This window comes from Acomys minous (assembly GCF_964271855.1).
Source record: "Acomys minous genome assembly, chromosome: 3".
In the NCBI taxonomy this organism is placed as follows: Eukaryota; Metazoa; Chordata; class Mammalia; order Rodentia; family Muridae; genus Acomys; species Acomys minous.
The window spans coordinates 103651725-103678218 of NC_140485.1; the positions used below are offsets into that span (position 1 = coordinate 103651725).

Sequence of the window (26494 nt, forward strand, 5' to 3'; positions counted from 1 at the left end):
CACTAGGTAAGTTTGTGATTTTAAAATACACGTATGTAGGTACATGATCCTGTAATGATTTAAAATTCTAACTATGTAATGTGGTTATATGTCAAGAACTTAAGCCATTTTCTTTTCTTAACTTTGCAACACAGGAGAAGAAAACCTCCTAGCAATTTTACGACGAAGATGGTGGAAGTATATGATCCTGGGACTCATAGACTTGGAAGCTAATTACCTAGTGGTCAAGGCTTACCAGTACACAACTCTGACCAGTGTTCAGGTAATGACAGCTCTTCTCAACTTTCCAGATACCGCACACTTTGAGTTAAATTTCTGGGAAATCTGTATACTATATGATGAGTTTCTCCTTTCTTTGTAAATTATCTTTTAGTTGAAAATAGACTCTCCTCTCACACAGTACATCACATCCACAGTTTCCCCTCCATGCACTCCTCCTAGCTTTCCCCGCATCTCTCCTCCCTTCTAGATGCACTCCTTCTCTTCCAATAAATAGCAAGTCTCCAAGAGACATCACCTGAACAGGGCAAAATGAAATCCAATAAGACAAGGTGAAAGCTCTCATATCGAGGTTAGACAAGGCAACCCAGTAGGAGGAAGTGGGTCTCAAGAGCAGGCAAAAGAGTCAGAGATAGCTCTTGCTCTCACTGCTAGGAGTCCCACAAAAATGCCACACTAACAGCCATAACAGATTCCCAGAGAACCTCAAACAGACCCTGTGCTTGTCTTTTCAGACTCAATGAGCCCATGCAAGCCCTGCTTGATCAATTCAATGGGCCGTGTTCTTCTGGTGTCCTCCACTCCTTTGACTTCTACAGTCTTTCCCCTGTTCCATGGGGTTCCCTGAGCTCTGAGTGAAGGGATCCGGTGGAGACCTCTGTCTACATAATGTCTGACTGTGTGTTTCTGCACGTGCGCCCCTCTGCTGCAAAGGGAAGCCTCTTCTGATGATGACTGGACACAGCACTGATCTATGAGTGTATCAGAATATCACTAGGAATCATTTCATTGGGTTTTTTTTTCCTGGTTGTGTTTGGTTCTACTCTAGGTCTCTGGACTGTCCAGCCTTTAGTTCTTAGCCATCCAGGTAGTATAGGGTATGAGTTCTCTGTTGTGGGGTTGGCCTCAATTAAACCAGACATTAATTGGTCACTCCCACAAGTCCTTCAGTACCAATGCCATCAGCACATCTTGCAGATTGTAGGTGGAGGGTTTTATTTTTGTTTTTGTTCTTTGTTTTCTCTGACGGTGTTCAGATTTCTCTGAACACCTGAAGACTTCTTTGCCACACCAAAAAGACTAGAACATGTTGGTAAAGGCTCCAAGCTAGGACCAGATCAACCTCTCTGCATTCAATATACTGAATGGATGTTGTCCTTGGCAACGGAGCTCTGCTGTCAGTCATCAGAGAGCAACTGTCTATCCTAGTGTCAGCCTGGGTGGTTTAGGGATCTCCATAGGACCTCCTCAGCCAAAAACTCAACTGAATGTAACCCACTCCCCCAAACTAGAAGCCTAGCCTGGCTACAAATGGCCAGTCCAGATCCCATATCTTCCATTACGAGGAGTTCTCACTAGAGTCATCCTTATAGATTTTAGGGAGTTTCCACTGCTCTAGGTTTCCATATCACCCCCAAATGCCCCCAGCTTCAGTCATCTCTCCCTCTACTCTCTCTCTCTCTCTCTCTCTCTCTCTCTCTCTCTCTCTCTCTCTCTCTCTCTCTCTCACCTGCCTCCTATCCAACTGCAGAATCTATTCTATTTCCCCATCTCAGGGAGGCCCAGGTATCCCTGCTAGAGTCCTCCTTTTCACCTAACCTCTCTGTGTCTGTGCTTTGTAGCTTGATTGCCATTTACTTAATAGCTAATATATACCAATCAGTGGATATATGTCATATTTGTCTTTCTGGGTCTGAGTTACCTCACTCACGATGGCTTTTTCTAGTTCCATCCATGTGCCTACAAATTTCATTATATCATTTTTTTAAACAGGTGAGTAATACTCCATTGTGTAAATAACACATTTTCTTTATCTGTTCTTCTGTTGAGGGACATCTAGGTTGTTTCCAGTTTTAGGCTGTTATGAATAAAGGTGCAATGAACATAGTTGTGCAAGTGTCCTTGTGGTAGGGTGAAGCGTCCTTTGGTTATATGTTCAAGAGTAGTATAACTGAGTCCTGAGGTAGATCATTTAAAACATTAAATTGAACTTCATTTATATGTCATTAATTTTTACTAAATTGGGTATAATTGGACAGCTTTTTCCTTTTTTGTTCTTAATATGCCAAAATAATCATTTACAATGCAAAAAGTAATTCATGAATTTGAATGCTGCCAACTAATCTTGTGTCAGCAGGAGAATTATTAATAAGTATAAAAATAAATCTGATTTCATCACAACTTAACTTTTTTAGAATGTTAATAGACTTTAATTAAGTAAGCAAGCTGCTTAATAGTCTTTTCTTTTAGCTTTTTAATGCATTAAATATTAAATCTGAAGGAATATAATTTTTTCCTAAAAGAACAGGAATAAAATTCTCAGAATATGTTATGTATGAAGATAGCTACTATGTTTATTTCCCTTATTCCCCATTCCCTCATATATATGCACACATGCATACATACACACAAACACAAATACTAGTTTAATTTAGTTTTTATCATTGTTGGATGCTCATTTTCCTTGCTACTCAAATCAGTTTGGTTGTATTTGTTTCACCCTCACTTATCTTTGTGCAGAAATAGTATTGATTTCACAACTACCCTAAAATTACAAGGGAAAGAACATTATTCACCAGTAAGCATTAGCTGAGACTTCATATTTGTCATTCTTTTAATTTGTCTTGGAGCTTCAATGACATAAGTGAATAAACAAATACACAAATACCTGAGTAAATATGGACAACACAGACTGAACAAGAAGTGACCTACGCCTTGTTTCGCTTTGCTATTTAGTCACATTCCTAATTTTCATATGAATTTCAAAGACGATCTCTTGGTCTTCTTTTGTTACTATGATATAATAACGGAAAGTGGATAATTCAGAATGGTTGGGAAAGGATTGGTTCACTGTCCTAGAGGCTGGGGAATTTAGTATCAAAGAATGAAAACAAGGACAACAGGAACAGGAGGGTCAAACCCCACTGGATTGATGTCTCTGATCTCAGCAGCGATGGTCGAATGCCAGTGGCCGAATTACCTGTCAATGAGCCCTGGTCTCTACATATTCTTGCAACAGAGATTAGACATTTATATGAGTTTTTGGACATACAAAAATGCAAACAAAAATAATAGATAGCTTAATAGAAAAGCAGCTAACATTTTTTTTCTAGGACCATGACCACATGCAGCTTCCATTTATACTTTTTACATGTGTATAAACACAGGCATGTGTGCATGTTTGTGTAAATGTAGTTATACACATGTAATGTAGAGGTCTGATGACCACCTTGGGTGTCATTCCTCAGGCACCATCTACCTTAGTTTTGAGACCAGGTCTGTCATTGACCTGAACTTGCCTGGCAGGCTATGCGACTGACTAGCAAGCCCATCTCTGCCTCTCATCCCTGGGATGGCAACGTCATGCCATGCTCCTCAACACCATCCTTTCTGTGGATTCTAGAGATCCACCTCAGGGCCTCATGGTTTCAAAGCAAACACCCTACTGTCTGAAGTGTCCAACCCTCACCCCCAGCCCGTTTTGACACTCAGCTGGTACTCTGAGAGCATTTGTGAGATGAATTCCAGTGAAGAGGCACAAAAAAACCAAGAAGTGAACCAGCAGAGAAGACTTGAGCTAAACCTCTTAACTTACTTTTTAAAATTCTGTGGCTTTGGGGACTGATGTTGGAGGCCAGTGTCCAGATGAAGAAGCCCCAGAGGTCCTGCACCTCTTCTTTAGTGTGGACATTTATAAAATTATCTCTATGGCATCTTTGCTCTTTTGGGAACCTTCTTTCATCAAGGTATAAGCGCTTATGCATCTGGAAATTGAATTTCCTATTTCCACATTTTCCTTCTTACCATTTCCTCTACAGAAAAAAAAATTATTTCCACGATGCTGCATGCACCATGTATAGTATTTCTTTTGGTTGAACTATATTTGGACATGCTCACATCCTATGCTCTTGGTAAGATTTTAGACATCTTCGAAACAGGAACTGTGGCTCATTAGAATAATTTATAAAGCATGCATAAATTAGCCTTTAGAAATATATATCTCTAATATGGTTATAAGATTTCCCATTTACATTTGCTTTGATTTTTAAAAATATCACCAAACTAAGAAAACACAAGACAGTTGCAAGCTCTAACTGGAGAATGATTAGACACTTGTCTTTCCTTTAACAGTGATCATTGTGGCTTTAAAATGAAAAATCCTTTAGTTACATCCTACTTGCACTAACAATGTACATGTACATAGTGAATTTAAATGAAATAGGCTTTATGAAATGGGTACTTTATTACAAGTTCCATTTTTAAAATCTTGGAAACAAAACTCACTGGCAATGTGGTCTGCAAATGTGATATCGGGTATTCAGTGCAAGTTGCCACTGAACAGACAGTAGTCTTCTGAGTTCCACTTTTCATTGCCTTCCTCAATTAGAAACAAGACAATTTTTGTCTAGTCTTTTTCAGTCAGAATAAGATATAAAAATGGAATGTCTTCCAATGCAGACACTTCACATTTTTTTTAAAAAAAAAAAACCTTCTTTAAACACACTTTATACACCTCTCTCTCTCTCTCTCTCTCTCTCTCTCTCTCTCTCTCTCTCTCTCTCTCACACACACACACACACACACACACACACACACAAAGAGAGAGAGGGGGGGAGGGGAGAGAGTTAAACTACCTTTGGCCAAGCCTTTTCTATTATTTGAAATATATTTTTCCATTCATCTTCTAGCTATTGATATCTTTCTCATTTAAAAATCCTTTCAACATTCAGGATGCTTTCAAATCATTTATTAATTGTGCAATGAAAACTGTCTATAATGGTAAAACACTATCTTGTGTGCTTTAACTAGAGCACCTAGAGAAAGAGCAGTCTTCAGTACAGTTGGTCAGATGTCTTAATAATGGCATCTATCTCTCTCTTCTTCTGTCCCTGTTGGCTTATCCTATGGTAGGCTCTGGCCATGGTCACAATGTAGATCTCTGACAGCACCAGGCTACCAAGAAGAGACTTGATGTCCTATGAGCATATACAGGGGGAAGAGGTCCCTCTCAGTTACAGTCATAGGGGAGGGTATTAAGGGGAAAATGGGAGGGAGGGAGGAATGGGAGGATACAAGGGATGGGATAACAATTTAGATGTAATATGAATAAATTAATAAAATATATTTTTAAAAAAGAAAGAAGCAAATGGCATGCAAAAAAACAAAAACAAAAACAAAAAAAAAGAACCACAGAATTCTTAATTCATGACCAGTGAAATAACAAACAAATCACCTTCCCATAACCAATGAACAAAATTCTAGAAGCCTACTCTGATTGGTCCATACAAATAGCTGGAGAATATTGGAATATTAATAATTAATTGTCTTAGATGTGAACTCCTTGAACCAATAAGGAATGAGATTTCTTTCATTGGTTTACTACAGATAGACAAATATGTCTTAGTAAGGTTACTACTACCGGTTTTAGTTTAGTTTTAGTAGTAAGGATTGGATCAATCTCATCCAATTTTTATCTCTGTCATATATTTTGAGCTACAGATGTATGCAAGAGGACCAGCTGCAATATTTGTGCACCTAATTTAGCTCCTAGCTCAGTTCTATAAGTCCCATTATGAGAAGGATTCCTCTGGCTCCGATGCTCCTCTTGTACTTTTTTCTTGCTCCATTTTCACAGTTCTTCCTGAGAATAAATTTGTGTATTTCTATTTACTCCACTGAACTCAAGATCTTTTACTGCAAACACAATTCCTTTTCACCTTTGATGCTCTAGTTCCTAGTAGAAATCCAACGCATACTGGATAATCAATATTTTTAAAGAGGTTAATTAAATTGCATCAGTCTCTAGCATTTGGGGCACAGAAATTCCCAACAGTTTTCTACCTAAATCTAAAGACTTATGGAGCATCTAAGAAAGCATGGATGCACAGGAAAAGCAGAATTCTGGCTTCTTGGCAGAGCCATGACATGAACCAGGGTCAACATTTTTAAATGAATGTAGGGCAAATAAGCAGGTGTCTTCTTTGGAACTATGTTTGATATTTATTTATTTATTCTTTTCTTTTTATGATTAGCCTTCAAAAGTCACAGTTATTGGCCTTTTAAGATTTATGGCTTTTTTCTCAATTATTTTAAATTTTTTTCTTTGTAGCAAACAGTAACAATTAATTCATAACACTGGATCACTGAGCCTCAGATTTTCAGGTTAACTTGTTTTATACTCTTACCTTGGTTTGGTTTCAATTGTGACGAAGAAAACTAACATGACCAAAATTTGGAAAGGATTGAGTCTATTTGGCTTACAGGTCCCAGTCACGCGTTATTGCTGAGGGAAGCAAGGACAGGAACCCAGGCAGGAACCTACAGAGAGAAACACAAGCAGAGGCCATGGAGGAATGCTGCTTACTAGTTTGCTCACCATGGCTTGCTCAGCCTGATCGCTTACAGAACCTAGGCCACCTGTTCCATGGTGGTGCTGCCCACATAAGCTTATGGGCCCTCCCATAGCAATCATTGATCAGCACAGGCTTGCCCACAGGCCAGTGGGTTGGAAGAGTTTTTTTTTTCAATTGATGGTGTCTCTCCCCAGATGGCTCATGTTTATATCAGATTGTTAAAAGCAAACAAAACAATTAGCCAGGACATCCACTATTACTAATACACCCAGCTGCTCAGTAACCTTCCTCAGAGTAGCCTTGCAACATCCTACTTAATGCTGCATTCTAGGAAATAACTTACTCAATCTAGTAAGAAAACAAAGCGAAAGTTCCAGTGAAATATCAGTTGTCTTTTGTTACAATCTACTGAGCAAGGATGAGGGAAAAATAAAAAGCAAATTGAGTCTGACAGACAGTTCTAGTGTCATTTTGCCCCCCACAACAAATAAACCCATTAAGTAATGAAAAAGTGGCCGGGGAAGAAGACATTTGCCCCAGAAACCACGCTGCATTGCCCCTTACTAATTTAATTCAACTTGCTCATTGCAGATTAGTGAAGCTAACAAAGATCTATAATAATGTGTCCCTTGCTTCTGTAAATATCAACTGGGTATACAATATGTGTGTCAGTCCTGGTAATCAATAAGGAAAATACTAAGTACCTGAAAAGAATGTGCCCACTACTGCAGGGGAGGTAATGAGACATAAAAGAGCCCAGCCACCCAGAAGATTATAGGCCAGTAAAAGGGAGAAGAACTGTGGCAAGCTGATAGGAATGCTGGGTACAGCCAAAGAACAGATGGCTGAGTGCAGTGATGTTCAAAGAAGCCAGGGAAGACGGCAATCTGAAAGTAGAGAAAATGCCCATTTTCATAGAGGTGTTTTAAGGATAGAACATGAATATAACTCTATCCATTTGGTTAAAAATCAATAGCGCTATTGAAACTTGGGATTAAAAACTTAGGGGCAGTGTTTAAAGAACAGTTCCTCCTATTTCATTTACACAGTTATCTCTAATCAATTCCTGAATACTTCCGGGTTGCAAGCATTGAACTGGGCGATTCAAACACTCGAACAAACATACAATTTGTGGCTGTTTCTCCCCTGGTGCCCCTGCTACTTTTGTGGGTTCTCATTTTCTATAATAAATCTATATTTAATTTCTTTACATATATAATATATTAAAACATATATATGCTATATTCTCAAGAAAGGTAGCCTTTCATCAAACAATCAATATATGGTTCAAATAACAGATTTGCATTCTATAAAGTATTAACATAACTCTGTTGGAAGATTTGTGAAAATATCCTGACTGAAATGAACTGGGGAACACTTTTCTAAAACCCAAGAGTGGAGCTGTGACATAAATAGCAGAATAGGAGTTGGAAGGGAGCAAGGTCCAGCAAAGAAGGCATTATGGTTGAGGCCGTATGGTAGGACAAGATGCCTATGGTCAGACAAGCAAGGGGAAAGGCAGTTTTAGGAGACTGATGGAAAAGGTAGGGTTCGATGGCCATACCAAGGGTTTTACCTCTTCAGGATGACCACGGGAAGCAAGCCATCAAATACATTAGGCTGACACTGATGTGTGACAATTTTGAGGTTCAGAGATGACTTTAGTTGTGATGTAAGAAATGAATTCAAGTAATAGGTTGTCACGAAAGAATGGATGTCGTTGTGGGTCTTCTCTGAGAAGAGGAAGTTGGCAACATCCTCTTGTAGATAGCAGAGGGCTCTGGAGGCTTCTGTGTGATAAGTAAGGTCTTCACTAGTGATTGCCATGGTACCTGGTGCTTTCATTTTCTCATCATCTTCAAAGCATGGGGAACAAAAGGACAGGAAGTGTGACTTCTTCCTCAATCCCTGTCTTTTTGCACATCTACAAAACTTATGGCTAAATGTCACAATTGATATATGGGGCCTTGGAGGGGGAGGAGTATATTCTTAAATGATTATAAATGTGAAGGAAATTTCAGAAGCATATAGCACCCCTTGAACACTGCGTACAGCTTTCCTGATGGTGACATTTTCTATGACTTAATGTCAAACGAGGATATTGGCATTGTTATAACATAATTATCTAGACTACCGACATTATTGCATTTTCCATGTTTTACCTTAACTCCTGTGTTATATATGCATATTTGTATGTGTGTCTCTATGTGTAAGAGAGACAGATACACACATGCATATATGTGCACACGCGAGCACACATGAATGCGCGCACACACACACACACACACACACACACACACACACACACACAGTACGGAAGAGGACATAAAGAGAAACAGAAACAGAGTCAGAAGGACCTTATACACAGGTTCACATAACCACAACCATATCAGACAAGGATTGGCCTGATCATCACTAAAGAATTCTCCAATGCTGTGCCCCTGAGAACACATTGACCCTAGCTAGCCCTCCCCCATCAGCCAGGAATCACTAATTCCTTCTGCAGAATGAATGTATTGTCTGCAGAAACATTCTATATAAAAATAGAATCACATGGTACTTGGCCTGTTGAGATTTTTTTTTCCACTAAGCACATGGACCTTAAATCCATCTAAATAGTTGCAGGTGTTAATAGATCTTTCTCTTTAGTGTTGTGTATTACTGCATATGCATTACATGTATTGTCACATGTAATATTACATATATTATTATGTGTGTATTATAATGTAGTTCATGATATGATTAGGCTACTTTGTTTAAGTAAAGGAAATTTGTATTGTTTTCAGCTTTAAAACTGAACAACACCTGTAGGTTTCTAGGACCCTCTGGATCCTTCTATTTCCCCATTCTTCCATACTTCTCTCACTGAGAGTCCCAATAGGATGTCCTCCCCTCTACCTCACTTTCATGATAAGTGAAGACTTTCATGGGATATGCCCCTTGGGCTAGTGTCCAGATATAAGTGAGTATACACCTACAAGAAGAACATTATGATGGGTGGATTTGGGTCCAGGGATTCTGCTCAAACTATGGCACTAGCCAAGGACAATAAGTACAGTGAACTTTGAACCCTGAACCAGATCAAGCCAATGGACAGGACAGTCTCCACAGCTGAGTGGAGAGTGGAGACTGACTTTCATATGAACTCAGGTGCCCCATATTTGACCACAACCCCTTGATGGGGAGACCTGGTTGCCCTCAGAGGAAGGATAGCAGGCTAACAAGAAGAGACTTGATACCCTATGAGCATATACAGGGGGAGGAGGCCCCCCCTCCCGCCAGTCACAGTCATAGGGGAAGAGAGTAGGGGGTAAGCAGGAGGGAGGGAGGAATGGGAGGATACAAGGGATGGGATAACATTTGAGATGTACTATGAGTGAATTAATAAAAAAAAATAGTAACTGGATGATGCTTCTCTAATATACATGGTAAATTTAATTAATAAAAGAAAAATTAAAAGAAAAAACTGAACAACACAAAAACAAAAAACTGAACAACAAAAGCCGTGATAAACATGTGTTTTCCAATGCATCATCAAAATATTCACTCCTCTAGAATAAATGCTTAAAACTGCCCTTACTGGGTCATACAGCCAGCGTATATTTAGATTTAGAATATGTCAAATTAATTTCCAGAGGGGGCTGGTTGTGCCACCACACATTGCCACCACTCCTATAGGACTGCTCTTAACTTCTATTTGCCCCAGCATTTGCTGTCATTATTTTTCATTTTTACCATCCTAGAAAGTATGCAGTACTGTTTTATTGCACTTTTACTTTGTGTTTCTCTAATGGCCAATAATGTGGAACGTTTAGGAAATTTTTTTAAAATTCGCTATTATAATTGAAAGATAAAGTTAACAGCGGTTTTTAAAAATTACTTCCAATATGGGAAAATTACAATAGAAGAGAACACTGAAAGTGCAGAACCCCCACTGCTTTTTTTATCAGAAGGCAAAAGGAGAGATAGAGACACCATCAGGCTGCATTTATAAGGATTGCTATTGTAAAGACACATCAGTGGGTTTTTAATCTCTTGACTCCCAAAGAATGAATAGGTTGTGGTTGTGACTTTGAGACAGATTACCAATGACATTTGGGTACATTTAACTGCTATGCTATTTTTATAACTGTGCTATACGAACCATTGCAGTAGAAATACCAGCTTTACAAATTCTTGCCTAAAGATTATTCATCTTTCTCATCTGTGTAGTACTAAAAAGGAAGCAGATATAAACCAGTGCCCCTGTGGAATACAAAGTCAGGTCTCTTCAAACTTGGTAATTAAAATAAACCCGTGTCAGAGTCATTCCCGGTGCCTTTGCCAACCCTGCCCAGAGGCTGTACCTTGGCCACAGGCGCCCTCCTTCCCACAGTCCATATTCACTACTTGTTCCATTCTTTGAGAAAAAGAGAGGAATGCCTTCAGCCCTGGTTGTTTTCCTTCTTGATATGAACCAGATAGAACAAGCGGCAGCTCCCCGGGGTGCAGTGTAGTACCAACCCTTCGACTAAGCCCAAAAGATGTGGAAAGTATAAGAAAACCACCAAGCACCACACCCTTTCCCTTAGCCCTCAGGCTCTCTGGGGCCACAGATTCTGGAATTTTCAGTAAACAGTGAATTAGAGAGCATTAGATACAGGGAAAGGCCCGCCGGTATGTATCTTCCTTGCGAGCTAAAAGAGGCGCCGCAGAATACATAGTCCTTCATTAATTTAAAAAAAAAAAAAGCCCCAGCTTAACCTAGAGGGTGCAAGCACTAATCAGACACGGGTCCCAGCATGAAATAATGAGAGACAGCTACAGCAACAAAGTATCCAAGAGAGTCCGGGAGGCAATCAGAGTTCTCACAAGGCTCCATGGGCACCCAGAAGAAAACTACTTTCTGCCTCCACACGCAACAAGCTATTATGCGTGAGAGGAAGGCATGCACTAACTTTTTTCCTGGTAGCTAACCCAAATGTCTACCTTTGTGGTACCCAAAGGAAGCACACCTGTATACATTAGGATCCAGACCTATGGGCTTGAGGTTGGGTACGCAGTCAGCTTCTAATAGTGTAACTTCTTGCTTGACCCTGATGTTTCTACTGGTCCCTAACTCAGGTGTATAGAAATTTAAGTAACTACTCAAAAGACGGTCTTCATCCCATCTAAAGGCAAAGCTTTTAGGAATAGGCACATTTCTTATCCCCAAAGGGAAAACGATGTTCTAAATCTTTCAGATTTCTTAGGTGAGACACCTTAGTCCTGTGTTTGAAAACAATAGCAGCTTCGATCTATGGCACCTCAGTCTAACATCTTGACCAGGTCTTTCAATTGATTTATGAACGTCATCTATCAGAAGAGAAGACAGGCCAGGTGTAGTGGTGCACGCCTATAATCCCAGCACTCGAGAAGCAGAGGCAGGTGGACTGCTGTGAGTTCGAGGCCAGCCAGGCCTACAAAGAGAGTTCCAGGACAGCCAAGGCTACGCAGAGAAACCCTGTCTTGAAAAAAAAAAAAATAGAATCCAGAAGAGCAGACAGAAGCCTTGTCTCCTCGCAGCCCCATCACAGTGTTTTCACCATTTCTGCCTCTGAATAGTCAGCAGGATTATTTTCAGTTCAAGCTATGGAAGGGAGCTTCTACATTCATTGATTATGGATGCTGGTTAATAGGCTAGATGCCACAGGAGGTAACAGGAATCGATGAAGCTTCTGGGGGGGGTAACAGGAACTCCACTCCCTGTTCTTTCCCCTTAACTCTGTGACTGCCAATGCATTTGGTTCAGTCTGAAGTCTTTATTCATTCTTCCATCGTCTTTTCTCTTATGGCATTATTACCTTTCTACTTTATTTAATAGTTGTTGTTTATTCATTTATTTCTTCTTCCCTTTGAGAACAGGAGGTCTTAGAAGGTGGGGTGTGCACACCGAGTACACAATGAAAGTAGAATACATTCCCAAAGCTTGAATAAGTGTAAAAATTGATCTCTTTTGGTTGTACTCATGGCATTATGTACGTGATAGATACCAAAATGCACTGAACATTTCAGTGAGTTGGCAAACGGAAGGATACTTTTCCAGGTACTGAGAAAGGCAGTGTGAGTGGCCACCCTTGGTTTTAGCATCAGTAAGTCCACCTGCTTCGTTTGAATATGGGCATGAGCTGCTAACCATATTTCAGGCGTCTACAAAGCCCTTGTGATGTACGGGTGAGGTTTAAAACTTCCACATTTCTAGACATTCCCATGTTGTAAGCGTAGCAGGCAGGCAGATTCATTTGCACTACATGTAAAGGTTTAAGTTGGTTGCCCCTTCATTATATGCCGAAATTGACCTATCTGTGGCCAATCTTCTCCTGAACACTTGCTAAAGCAGCAGTATCTGGAGAGTACGGACTGAGTCAGTAAGACTGACCAATCTGCTCCCGAGTGTAAAACTCTCTTTAGGCAGTTCAGTTTCTTTTGGACAAGTGTGTAGCCACTTAGACTTCCCACCCTCCATTGCCATGTCTCAGATGACATGGGAGACTCTAGCGCTTGTGGCCCTCATGTTGGTGCTGCGGCTGGTGTCCACTTCGGGGCATCTGACCAGTGCTGAATGGGTCCTTGCTTCTTTGAGGGATGAGCTTCTACTCTGCTGTGGTTCTGGCATCCTGCTAGTGTCTTAGTGATGGGTTTTATTGTGGTGAAGAGACACCGTGACCACAGCAGCTCCTCTAAAGGAGCGATTTCATTGGGACTGGCTTACAGGCTCGGGGGTTTAGCTTTATCGTCACGGCAGGAAGCATGGCGGCACGCAGGCAGACATGAAGCTGGAGAAACAGCCGAGAGTTCTACATCTAGAGGGGCAAGCATCAGGAAGATATCACGACGCTGGGCCTGGCTTGAGCTTCAGAAACCTCCAAGCCCACCCCTAACCACCCAGTGACACACTTCCTCCAACAAGGTCACACCTACTCCAACAAGGCCACACCTCCTCTTAGTGCCACATCCTGGCGAACGAGGCGTTCAAGTCTATGCGCATATGGGGACCATCTCTATTCAAACCATCACTGCTGGCTTCTGTGTCTCTCCCGCCTCCTTGATGGTTTCCCACCATGCATTTATGATTCTGGGTTACAAACTCTGGCTACAGTGCCCTGCTAACCACAGTCACTTGTGATTTTTCTCCATTGTCTCCACGAATGAAAAGAAAGAAAGAAAGAAAGAAAGAAAGAAAGAAAGAAAGAAAGAAAGAAAGAAAAGGAGGACATGACTACTTCTAAAGTATGGAGAAATTTCTTAGTGGAGATATAAGGAAGAAAACAGGCAGAGGGAAGAGTCCAGGCTGAACACAGCTTACAGACTAAAGTTTCATGAGAGAAGGGAGGAGGAGGGAGAGCAAGAGAGGATCCTCCAACCAAGAGAAGCACCTTGGACAAGAGGCCAAGAGGCAAAAGGACCAAAAAGGCTGGATTATATAGGAAACAGCAGCCCAGCCCAGTCCCTGGATTGGAGAACTTCAAAGTAGGGGGGCAGGGTATGCCAGGAAGGAATATTTTATAACAGATAGGGACTGAGGGGTTCTGGGAGAATCTGGTGTCCAGTGTTGGCTTTAATATGTTAGGAGACACCTAAGTCAGCCTTTTGAGACCTAGCACCTTTAGATACATGGGTGGAAAGGCAAACGCAGATCTTACTCTTTTACTCTGGAGGGGAATTTCTTTGTCTTCCATTTTTTCCACTTTAGGAACACAGGCCACCTAGCTCTCTATAGGGAGGGCATGGCAACCTTCCACGTCGGGAGGGAGCTTTCACGTAGTTGGCAACATCAGCTGTTGGTACGCTGAAGGGAGAAGTATAGAATTAGAATCTCTCTGCCTTCATGAGCCTGACTTCCTACATCCTTCATTGATAAAGAAGGCCAACAGGGGGGAGCTTTGTGTTTTTCAAAGCTGATCAGCTGCTCTGTCCTGTGAAGGATTCAATCTCTTTCTCTTTGAGACTCAATGTTTGGGCTACGTGGTTCAATTAGTGCATGATTTAACTCTGAGAAAAAAATGTGTTCATATTTTACTGGAAAACAGTATGAGTATGTGGCATGGATTGGTGTGAAAGAGCTATCCACAAAATGCCCTGGGATGAAAGAGGAGTAACTGACTCTAGGAATGACAGGGAGGACTCTAGGGGTGACATTTAGTAGGATTTATTGACAATAAAGCAGGCCAGTTGGTGATTTTCAGCTCCGGTAGTGCACACAGACGTGTTATAAATAAGTGAGGTGCCTTAAGATGCTTCTTCTCCACCTCCTCTCTCTTCTCAACCCATCTCCTATCTATCTAGCTCTATATCTCTCCTGCCCTCTCTCCCTCTCTCTCTGTTTTTCTATCTAAAATTGAGAGTCTAAACCATCCCAGTTCGTGTGATCATAGTATGTAAGAATAGCCTTTTATTTAATGTTTCTCCACTCACCCCAAGGATGAAATAATACAACCACCAATAATACACTGTACTGTTAATCCTACCACCAGCTCCTAATGCAGTACTAGCGCCCTCTGTAGTGAAGTGCCTTTGCTTTACCTGCAAGCAGATCTTCCCACAGAACCTGCACAGGTCTCACAGCAGTCACAGGGATCTCTGAACTTCTTACGGCTGAATCTGCCAGTAGATGCGATAATAAACGCCGGTTCCGTTTGCTTAGATTATTTCTACTTCCTGTGGTCTTCCCATCCTTCCACTTAAAGGGGAGAGAAATAGGCACTTTTTCCAAACAATCCCCATTCTCTTTTCTACTCGTGGGCTGAAATTTTAAGAAAAGTGAGGGGTTACACAGCTATGTTCAAGTGATCAAAGAAAAATACCTGTTTCACATCCATGAGGAATTTTGGAAACCCATCTTCAACCAGCTCTGAGGTGGTGTTAGATTAGTGAAACCATTTGCCAGGCAATGGGGCCAGGGGAATGTCGTGAAGATGAATGAGATAGTTCTGATATGAGCAGAATCCTTCCAGTACACTCTGGTTTGTGACATGAAGACATCACGGGGAATTGTCTGGACAGATGTGAGAGCCTACTTAAGTCGCGTTCACCTAGCACCAGGCTCTAAACTGACTTAAAGCTCTGGGATGCCATTGGTTGGCAAAGGAACTCAAAACTACATCAGCAATTCAAATAAACTCCCTGACTGCAGTGGGCATATTCCTGAAACAATATTTTCAAACAGCTTTTGGTCAACAATTCACATTGTTTTGTACACGTAAAAGTGAGAAATCCTTTTGTATCGTGTATAACAGCTCATCCTGGTTTAGGTGTGTGTCTTGTATAGAGTGTTTCCCATTTAAATCCTTAAAGCAGAAAGCCAGCCTGGAAAGGGAGAACTGGCCAAACAGGAAGACCAGGAAAGATAAGGCTTGGATTTCTCCATGTCCTCTTTATGCAGATCAGTCTGGAATCATTGACTACATTCTCCTTCCAGGCATGACTGCCACCTACAGAAGAGAGCTGGAAAATCATGGATGGACAGAGACACAAAATGAACTTTAAACTAGTGTAAAACAAACTTAGTGGGCACCTCTGAGAGAGGGAGACAGGGGAGAGGGGAGTGGTATTTAATACTAAATCACTTAATTACATCATAAATAGCATTTTTTAGCTCTACTCTAGAAAGGACTTAAAAGCCTCAGCTAAAGACTCTAATTTTCAGTAAATAAACAGTGTTGCACTTAGCTCCATTGTGAGATCTTGTCAAAGTGTCCTCGGTAGCTGGATATGTTCATTTGTCCTTAAATGATGTCTACAAATAACAAATCTCTTGGAAGAAAAGATTCACTTTATTCCAACCCATATTCCCTGCCTTTCTCTGATGAAAAAAAGTAAAAATAGCATAAATGATCATTTCTCATAATTCATTATAAGCTCTTGAACACTACAGATTACTGATGAGATAAAGGAGAAATCAAAGATTTTCTATCTCAAATGCACTGATAGAAAACTTTTAAATGTATAAGATACACCCTACAGAGACAATGGACTTTAAAGAACTAGAGATTAAATAATGAAAAATAAAAAAGAAATAAGCAATTCCCCAGTGATTTCAATAGGAACATAAAAATTTTCTTCTTTACATTTTTACTAAAAACTTGTTCTTGAAGTGCTAACAACATATTATTTTATGAAAATACAAAGTGATAAATAAACAAAGTGAATTTTATACAGCCACAGCCCTATTATACTTCAAAGCACCCATTTCTCAACCTGATACAAATGTTCTAATCACCACTGTTCAAACGTGTTCAGGAAGTCTGCTTTTCAAAGACAATTTTAAGGCGTGTAGTTCCTTTCTTTCTTTCTTTCTTTTTTTTTTTTTTGACATAGGTTTTAATTTATAGTGTTAATTTTAGTATTCCACACTTTGCATTGACACAAGCTATTTTTTTTTTAATACCATCTCATGTAGCCCAGGCTGGCTTTGAACCTGTAGTAACCATGGATGACCCTGAACCATGTTTCTTCTGTCTCTGTCTCCCTTGGGCTGGCATTTCAGGCATGTTCCACATGCCTTCACAAGTCATTATTATTCTTTTATTTAAAAATAGTTTATCATTAAAAATATAGTTTCTTATTAAATAGTTTCTAGTCTAGTCTCTTAGACGTCTCTATGAGGAATTGTGTTGTGCTTTATGGCACACCTTGCTGGTTTGGGGAATTTGAATTGTTTTTGTTTTGTTTTGTTTTGTTTTGTTTTTGAGACAGGGTTTCTCTTGTAGTCCTGGCTGTCCTGGACTCTCTTTGTAGAACAGGTTGACATCAAACTCACAGAGATCCACCTGCCTCTGCCTCCTGAGCGCTGGCATTAAAGGAGTGAGCCACCTGAAACAAACTCAGGTTAATTAGAGCAGCATAATCTTCTTTGAATGTCTTGCTGGGTGCATCTCTCATAAATAGGACTAATTTGTGATTTATTTATTTGTAATTTATCTTCCAGAGTTTGAAGTAGAACTGGAATTTTCTTTCTAGATAATGTAATAGCAAGTAGATAGTATGTGAAATTCTGAACACCAAAGCCCCAAAACTTTTTTTTTTCTTGAGACAGGGTTTCTCTGTGTAGCCTTGGCTGTCCTTGACTCACTTTGTAGGCCAGGTTAGCTTTTTTTTTTTTTTAATCTCCCCTCTAGAAATACAGAGAGCATTACATAGCTTAATACAGCATTTGGATTTTTTCCAAATAACAAAGCTACCTGCAAAGGATGAGCAATTGCTTCCATTGATGTGCACTCAGGAGGCAAGTTCAGAGAGTTAAAAATGGTTTTAAGTGAAGAGCACTACATTAAAATACAACTGTGAGCCAGGCGTGGTAGCGCACACCTCACCTTTAATCCCAGCACTCAGAGACAGATGTCTGTGAGTTCAAGGCAAGCCTGGTCTACAGAGTGAGTGCAGACCAACCATGGCTTCACTGAGAAACCCTGTCTCCAAAATAAAAAAAAAAAAAAAAAGGAAAAGGAAAAGAAAAAGAAAAGCAAAAATACAATTGTGACCTTCTGAGAGTGACTATTTTGAATGACAACTGTGCTCAGATGAATGAATCCCAATTCATTACCTGAGACTAGGTCTGTAAACACCAATACAGTCTGCTCAAGATGAAGTGGCAATTTTCTTTTTCCCTTAAAGGAAATTTCTCATTACTTTCAGTACACCTCTCATTATGCACGAACATAGCTGGAGTGTAGGCAGAATAATGTCCTTTCAAAATGCCGGGTGTTTTAATCCCCACAACATGCAAATGTGCTATTTTAAATGGCAAAATAGATGCTGAGTTGTGATTTAGCTAATGATATTGAGATAGTGAGATTATCCAGAATTATCCGGGTGACCTCAATGTAATCACAAAGATCCTTGGAAGACAGAGACAGAGTCTGGGCAGGAAATAAGGCAACCGAAGCTGAGGGAAGAGCATGGGAAAGAAAGATGCCACCTCTGCCTTTGAAGAGGGAAGAGGGACCTCCTCACTGCACATTTATCTTCGGGGTGGGGGTGGGGTGGGGTGGGGAACAGAGATGAATGCTTGCACTGAATGCTTCCACTCTGTGCTTCCTCCTTTTCATATGCTTAAGGACCAAAGCCCAGGAAATTGTGCACCCCTCTTTTAGGATGGGCCAGTCCCTTCTCAATGGACTGAGTCAACATAACCCCCACAGCTATTCCTGAAGACCCCTCACAGGTGACTGCAGATGTTATGAAGTTGACAACACTAACCGTCTCATAAATACTGACCTTTTGAGGCCCTTACATGGGTATCTATTGTGTTACAAGCTGTCTGTGTCTGATGGAGAAGGGGATCCTGTGAAGGAGCTGTTCCTTCTTTGTAGTTGTAAAGATGTCAGTCCCCTTAGGATGCCCCACACAGATGCACATCAGACTCTTCCAGGTCTTGACGGCTTCCATTGACAGAGTATTCATTGTGCGTTGATCACTACACAGCATTGGCCTATAATAAGTTGTTAAAGTAGAAAAGCATCCTTGTACAGAAAAGAAAGAAAGAAAGAAAGAAAGAAAGAAAGAAAGAAAGAAAGAAAGAAAGAGAGGAAGAGTAGAGCTTTGTAGTCTCTTTCCTTTGACAATGATTTGAGGAGATGCATTTCTTCGTGTTCTGTTTTATTCTTAAGACGTACAGTCTTAAAGCTGCCTAGAGACTGAAGTCTCAGAGAGTGGGACTTCACAGAAACACATCTGCCACAATGGCAGGAATTATTTTTGTCTCTATTCTTCCCTTCTCTTTTTAACCTTCTGAGTTGGGGCCATTTCTAACTGAAGAGCCATTGAGTGGACATCTTCTTTGGCCAGCTGTGAGGAGCTCTGTGAGAAGTGTTGGCACTGTGGCAACCTCTGGCCTGAGGGCTTGCACAGGGGCCTTACCTTTAGCTCCTCAAGGTGGAAATGAACTCAGGAAGTGGTCCCTACCATCCTTGTTTCTTTCATGACAGAAACAGAATTTAGAATTGCTTCCTCTGTTACTCATCCATCCAAAAGCCACTATCTGCCAAGCTTCCAGCTCTCAATTAAGTGTTACAGCAATTCCCTGATTATTGACTTTAGGATTCCAAACTCTTGCCCTATTCCACACTTCCTACCCTCTCTTCTATTTCCTTTTTCTCCATAGATGTGGTCACCACGGATACACTACATATATCCTTGCCTGTCTTTTCCTGTATAAGGAGGCGCTTATGAGTAGAGCATTATCTGGATACTGTCCCTCTACGTGCATTGTCTAGCATATAGTTCATCCTCCATAATTTTAAAATAAATTAGCAAAACATTTGTAGGGGTCATACTGTGCCAAGCACTATTCTTATTGTCAGATAAAACGGAGAACAAAAAGGGTCTAGAGAGATGGCTCAAGGGTTAAGAGCATTTACTGCATTTTCTGAGGACCCTGCCTCAGTTCCCAGCACCCACATGATATCACTTTAACTTAAGCTTCAAGGACTCCAAGCACCCTTTTCTTGATCTGTGGCACCATGGACAGGGTGTATGGACACACACACAGGCAAAACTCACATGTACATAAAATAAAAATAAATAATTCTTTTTTTAAAAAGCCCGAGTACAAGAAAGAAACACCTGTCCATACAAAGTAATTGTGTTTTTACAATCTTAGTAATTATATTTTAGTATATGTACTATATATATGTATATAATAAAATACAATTTTAGTAATTATATTTTGTGTATATAGTAGTTATTTATATATATATGTGTGTGTATGTATCTATACATATATATATATATATATATATATATATATATATATATAGACTTTCAGGGCTCTTAATCCAGACTTAGGAACCTAAATAGCAGTTACTAGAGAAAGGATGGTCTAAACTGAATTTGATTTCAGTGTGAATGCACCATGCAAAGGGTAGCAATGGAAAGACACATGAGGGTTCTAAGTAGGGGAATAAAATGTGCAAAGAAATGAGGCCAGAAAGACCAGGGCATCACGGCATGCTAAGGAACTAAACATACTTCAGTATGAGGGGTTTTTTTGTTTTGTTTTGTTTTGTAGGAATACTTAACGTGTGCCCTATCCTTTTGTCAGTTTTATAAATGCATAAGTCAGTGTTATCAACTACGAGCGTAGTGGACAGCAGATCTTTGCAACACACTGTCGTGTCTATGTCTCTAAGGGAGGAAGCAAAATGTATGGAGATCACTAGAGACACACATGAAGAAATTCACAAGCACATTAGGGAGTCTGGATTGTATTCCAAGGGTTTCCAAGTGCAAAGGAAAAACTGACGTGGTTTTCATGTCACAAGATCACTTGTATGGTTTAAAATAAAAGGAGGAGCAGGATGGACATAAGGAATTCTTAAGACATTCACGTGGCTAAAGAGGTAGAACCAGACTTCTGTGCAAGTGAGGAAAACCCAACTGATGCTCCCTGCCTTGTCCATCCATTCATTCAGCAGATATTCATCAAACGTGTGACACATCTTTCCATGAGTCCTGTACACAGGGCATGGATGAGACTGTTCTTGACCCCCTGACCCCTCCTTTTAAAGGCATTCTTTATTAAATTTTATATCCCCCTTGTTAGTATGTGACAGAGGAAAAGGCTGTAGAAGAGAGATCTAAGCCAAGAGAACAGAAGAGTGGGGGTCTGTAGCACAGCATATTTAAGATGTGGAAAAGTAGGGAAGCAAGCAGTGGCAAGAGATGAGCTGGAGATGCAGTTAGGGTCAGAAATAGAAGGCTCTACAAGCCATGGGAAAGGGGGCATATTTGTCTTTAACCATTGCTGCTATCAAAAACTAACTGTGAGGGTGTAAGTGTGAACTGAGTGAAGCAGTTAGCAGGCCAGGAGTGAACTGGAGATAACGAGAGGTGACTGAACACTAACCCAACAGGGGGTCAGGAAGAGTTGGAGAGAAAAGTAGAAGGGTGAAGAATTGTTCCATAGTTTTTTACCCAAGGCTCCAGGTGAATATTGGTGTTATAACACACAGACACACACACATAAACACACACATACACACACACACACACACACACACACACACAGAGAGAGAGAGAGAGAGAGAGAGAGAGAGAGAGAGAGAGAGAGAGAGAGAGAGAACAGACAGACAGACAGACAGACAGACAGACACAGAGAGACAAAGAGAATAGGGAGAGAAGGTGTAATGTGTGTGTGTATTTGATCTGAGTGGCCAGATGTATATGCCAGGAATTCATCAGAAAGATCTGGAATTAAGAATGTCATGGGTTTCTCACATACTCTGGTGCCTCACCTTTGACCATGTCCCCTTGAGGGGGAGACCTGGTGGCACTCAGAGGAAGGACAGCAGGTTACCAAGAAGAGACTTGATACCCTATGAGCATATACAGGGGGAGGTAATCTCCCTCAGGAACAGTCATAGGGGAGGGGAATAAGGGGGGAATGGGAGGGAGGGAAGAATGGGAGGATACAAGGGATGGGATAACCATTGAGATGTAACAAGAATAAATTAATAAAGAAGAAAAAAATTTAAAAAAAAAGAATGTCATGGGGCTAGATAAATGGTTCGATGGTTAGGAGCACTGGCTGTTCTTCCAGAGGACCCAGATTCAACTCCCAGCACCTATGTGGCAGCTCATAGCAATCTGCAGCTCAAATTCCAGGGAATCTGACATGCCCACACAGATAAACATGCATGTAAAACATCAATGCACATAAAAATAAGTAAATTTTTTTTTTAAAGAAAGTGAATGTCATTCTCATACAGATAGTTCTGAAAGTCATTGTATGGTGTTAGCATAATGGAACATAATCAGAAAAAGAAAACTGAAAATTGAGCCCTGGCGCATGACAAAACTCAGGAGGAAGTAGTCTGGGAAGAAGAAGCCAATGGAGGAACTGGAACATAAGAACACGGAAGCCAAACCAACAAAGTTCTTCAAGACAGAAGTCTTAGATGCCACCTGAACAATTGAGTCACTAATGGCTCCATTTACCAAGAGAGGAGACACAGAGGGAGGAAGCGTCTGGAGGCAATGACATGGGTTTTGGTTGGAGCCAGCTGAGCAGTAGTGCTTTGACACATCACACCAGATCTGCAAGTGGCAGGAGGATCCAGGAGCAGGATCCAGATTTGAGATGCAAATAAATTTGCTCATCGTCAACATACGGTTGGTTTCCAGGCAGCACAGTGTGTAGGATCATTCAGAGAAGGCACAGAGTAATGAGGAAAGTCACTGGGAGATGACTGCGTGAAAAGCCTGAAGCAAGGAGCCCCTAAGAGATTGTGCTAAGGTGGCCTGGGTGGCGAATGAAGAACAGTGTGTAGAGGCAGGGTGGTTACAAGCACCAGAGAAGGAAGGAGTGTCAGTTGTGCTGTGTACGGTGAGAATTAAAGTGGGTATTCTGGTTAAAACATGTAGTGTATTTTCAAGCAGCATTTCTGGTTTGATGGAAGGAGAAAGCAGATTGTAGTGAGTAGATGTTAGAAAGAAAGATGTAAATAGTGGCTGAATGTGACTTCTTCTTGAAGTTTGGAAGAGTCTAGAAATAAGTGCCAAGGACTGAGTCTACAAAGACACCAAATTGAAGAAAGAAAAATACAAGATGTGTCCACAAAAGGCAGAAGAAAGCACCAGCTGATTGGAGAGGTAGCTATGGAAAAACCAAAGCACAAGAAGAGAGAATTCAAGCAGAAAGTACTTCGCAATGGAACCCACTGCTGGGATTAAAGTAAAATCCAGGGCAGCCATGCGATTCCATTTTGGTGACCATTATAAACAGAAGTGTCACTGGGGGACAGCAAGAAGAATAGATGAGACCAGAAAATCGGAAACTGTGACTGAAGACTGACATTCACAGTCTGACTGTGGAGAGGGAAAGATAAATAACAAACAGTAATCTACCATTAATTATAAGACTGGGGCCAACTGCCCTTGGGACAGAGCAGTCGAAGGCTCTAAAAGAAACAGATCATTATTGTTTGGCTAAACTGTTGCCAAACTGCCTTCTAAATACTCACATTTAGACTTCATCAGAGAAGCCACTTACTGAAACTGGCAGTGGTTGATGAATAACTGGCCAAAGTGCGAAGAATTAAGTGATGGTGGCATGCTTGTCCCCAGTTGGGACAACTATAGCAACCCCTCAAAGGTTCAGAGTACATCATGGAAGAGAAGTTGAAAAGAACATAGGAGCAGAGGAAGGGAGACATCCTAGGAAAAGATGTTTCCTGGCCATGATGCTGCCATTGTACTATGAACTCATTACCGTAGTGTTTGCCTACACAAGACAAGATGGCGGCCATCAGTCTGTCATCATGGATAAGGAAGGGGCTTGTGAGGCCCTCATCACTTCCAGAGGAACTATTTTCACTGACACTTCTTTAGGGATGGGGTGCCATCTTCTTCAATGGTATGGCCATAGGTTATCTATGTTCCGTTAAGTGACTTCTCACCCAGGCTTGAACAAGTAAATTTGATTAATCTCAGTGGGCCACACACACAAAAAAAGAAGACATGAAAGTAAGATGGGGACTCATTGAGGAGGAGGGTGCCAGTGGAAGACAAAGGATGATGGGTCGGGGAGAGGATGAGGTCCAGAAATGACAGAAATTCACCATACAACTGCATAGGACTGTCAAATTATTGAAAATTAGAATGAATAAAAAGGATTAACTCTGAGGGCTGAAGACATACCAACAACAGCATTTGGGGATATACTCGCTGTATAAGACTATCCCTCTTCCAGCGCACACCCTGTGCAGCAGACTTGGGCTGAAAACGACATATTTTAACTGGAAAAGTTAAAGTTCATGTTGGGAGTTGTCTTATACACCAGAAAATATAGTAATTCAGCTAGTAGAGTGCCAGCCTAGCATACAGTAAGCCCTGGGTTTGGTCCTCAACATAGTGTAAGACTGGGTACACCTGGAATCTTAGCACTAGGATGTAGAGGCAGGAGCATCAGCAGTTCGACGTGCTTGGCTTTTCCCTATTGCTATATAAGGAGAAAAGAAGAAAAGGAAAGGAGTAGAGAGGAAGGAAGGAAAGAAGAAGGAAGGGAACCAAGATATTGAAGAAAGCTTCCCAGTGGAAAGAGATGAAGGCGGAGGAGACATGGAATAATCTGGAGTAAGGCTTCTGGGCCAGGAGGGAGGGAGAGTGCTAAAATATGACAGGATGACCTTCAGTACCTGGTAAGTCCATAGCGAAAGAAAACAAGTATGTGTGTGCATAGTAGGCCTTCCATAAATATCTGCTGAATGAACAAATGTGTGTATAAGACGGGAAAATCTGATTTTGTCTTTTGGGGAAAAAACCCGAAAACTCGGAATAAGTATGCCAGAAATAGAAAACCCCAAAGTACAAGATGTTTTCCTGTAGTGTTTGAAAGTGTTCCTCCCCGCTGTGCAGTTTTAATGCTGGAAGGCATCAAAAGTGATGCAAAATTAATGCAGAGTTAATATTTTATCAGAAAACTTTCATTTCCTTCAATATGTGCTTTGAAATGTGTACTTGCTTTAATGTTATCGTTAATGTTCTTATGTTCCTGAATTCTATAAATAAAAAAATACAAGTTAGGGCCCAGCTTACTTAAGGCAAGGCTTCCTCAGCAAAACCCCAGGCAGAGACAGCCGCTGAAACCCTTCTGCTTCTCATAGGCATTAATGAGGCTTGAGATATAAAAATGCAAAACAAAACTCTCAAACGGTGATGATTTTCAAGTATGTTGGTGTCGCCTGCTTTCCGTGGGAGAGGATGCTCACCAGGCTGCTGCTCAGTTTAGTGCAACGACTCCTGTTGGCACAGAATTCATACAGTTCCTCCTCCTCCTCCTCCTCCTCCTCCTCCTCCTCCTCCTCCTCCTCCTCTTTCTGGATGTTGATTTTAAAACAACAAACAAATCCTCCCATTTGTGCAAGGAAATGGCAGTTGGGAACCATAGCTGGTCACTCTATCCATTTGACTGTTCTTTACCACTGGAGGGATGGAGGGCGGGGGTGGGGGGAAACAGAGGAAGAGGAGGAGGAGGAGAGAGAGACACATAGACAGACAGACAGACAGAGAGACAGAGACAGAGACAGAGAGAGACAGAGACAGAGAGACAGACAGACAGACAGAGAGACAGACAGACAGACAGACACAGAGACAGAGACTCTATGGAGAAGCATGGACTGCTTGTTGAGAAAAGAGAGCTAGTACAAGAAGCAAGTAGAGCATCTGCAATCTAACAGTGACTTCAAGAGGGATGTTATCTTTAGAGCTGTGAGGACCAGGACTAGGCAGGGAGGACCCGCGAAATGGGAGTTCTGGGATTTTTCCCCTTTGAAATCCATTTGCTGGTAATCAGAGCTTCTTGCCGTGACTAGAGCTCCTGAGGTGCGCACCCAGAAGGGACGGAGAGATGCATCCTCCAGGAAGGCTCTTTACTGCCACAAGTGAATTTCCTGCATGGGCACTAGAAGGTTTCTGTTTAATTATCTTTCTCTTCTGGTCATCTAGATTCTGAGACAATTATCCCAGATTTTCTGCACACAGCAGTGTGCCATCCATCTCCCTCTCCAGTAGAAACCCAAAAAGGAAAGTGAAAGTGCCCAAGCAACTAGGAAGCTTTGATGACAGGCCTTGGGTGACATAAAATTCACACGTCCTGTTGATACCAAAAGGGCAAGTACTGTGGTGAGCCGCCTTTCTGTGTCATTGAAGGGACATTTCCTGGAAAGCTGCTGTCTGTGGCAAGGACCTCTTAGTAATTCGTATCACTTGTTAGCACTACAGTAGGGACACAGCTGCCGCAGCACTGTGCATCTTTAAAGAGAATAAAATATAAACATTAAGGCCTAAGGTATGGTTTTTGGGAGAGAATGGTCTGAATATAATAGCCTGGTAAGAAAAAAGTCTGGTCAGCAGTTTTGTACCATAAAAGGCTTTTCCAGATGAGAGGTCCTGCTGCATCATGGTAG

The 26494-nt window shown here is 41.1% G+C and overlaps 1 protein-coding gene across 9 annotated transcripts in view; it reads left to right on the plus strand.

Moving 5' to 3' along the window:
• SLC35F1 (solute carrier family 35 member F1) overlaps window positions 1-26494 on the plus strand; it is a 487869-nt gene that overhangs the window by 404463 nt on the left and 56912 nt on the right. For all 9 annotated transcript variants that reach the window (XM_084777332.1, XM_084777331.1, XM_084777329.1 and 6 more), the window contains one exon: window positions 135-262. In XM_084777332.1, the coding sequence (XP_084633458.1) occupies window positions 135-262 (128 nt within the window). The remainder of the gene's footprint in view (window positions 1-134; window positions 263-26494) is intronic.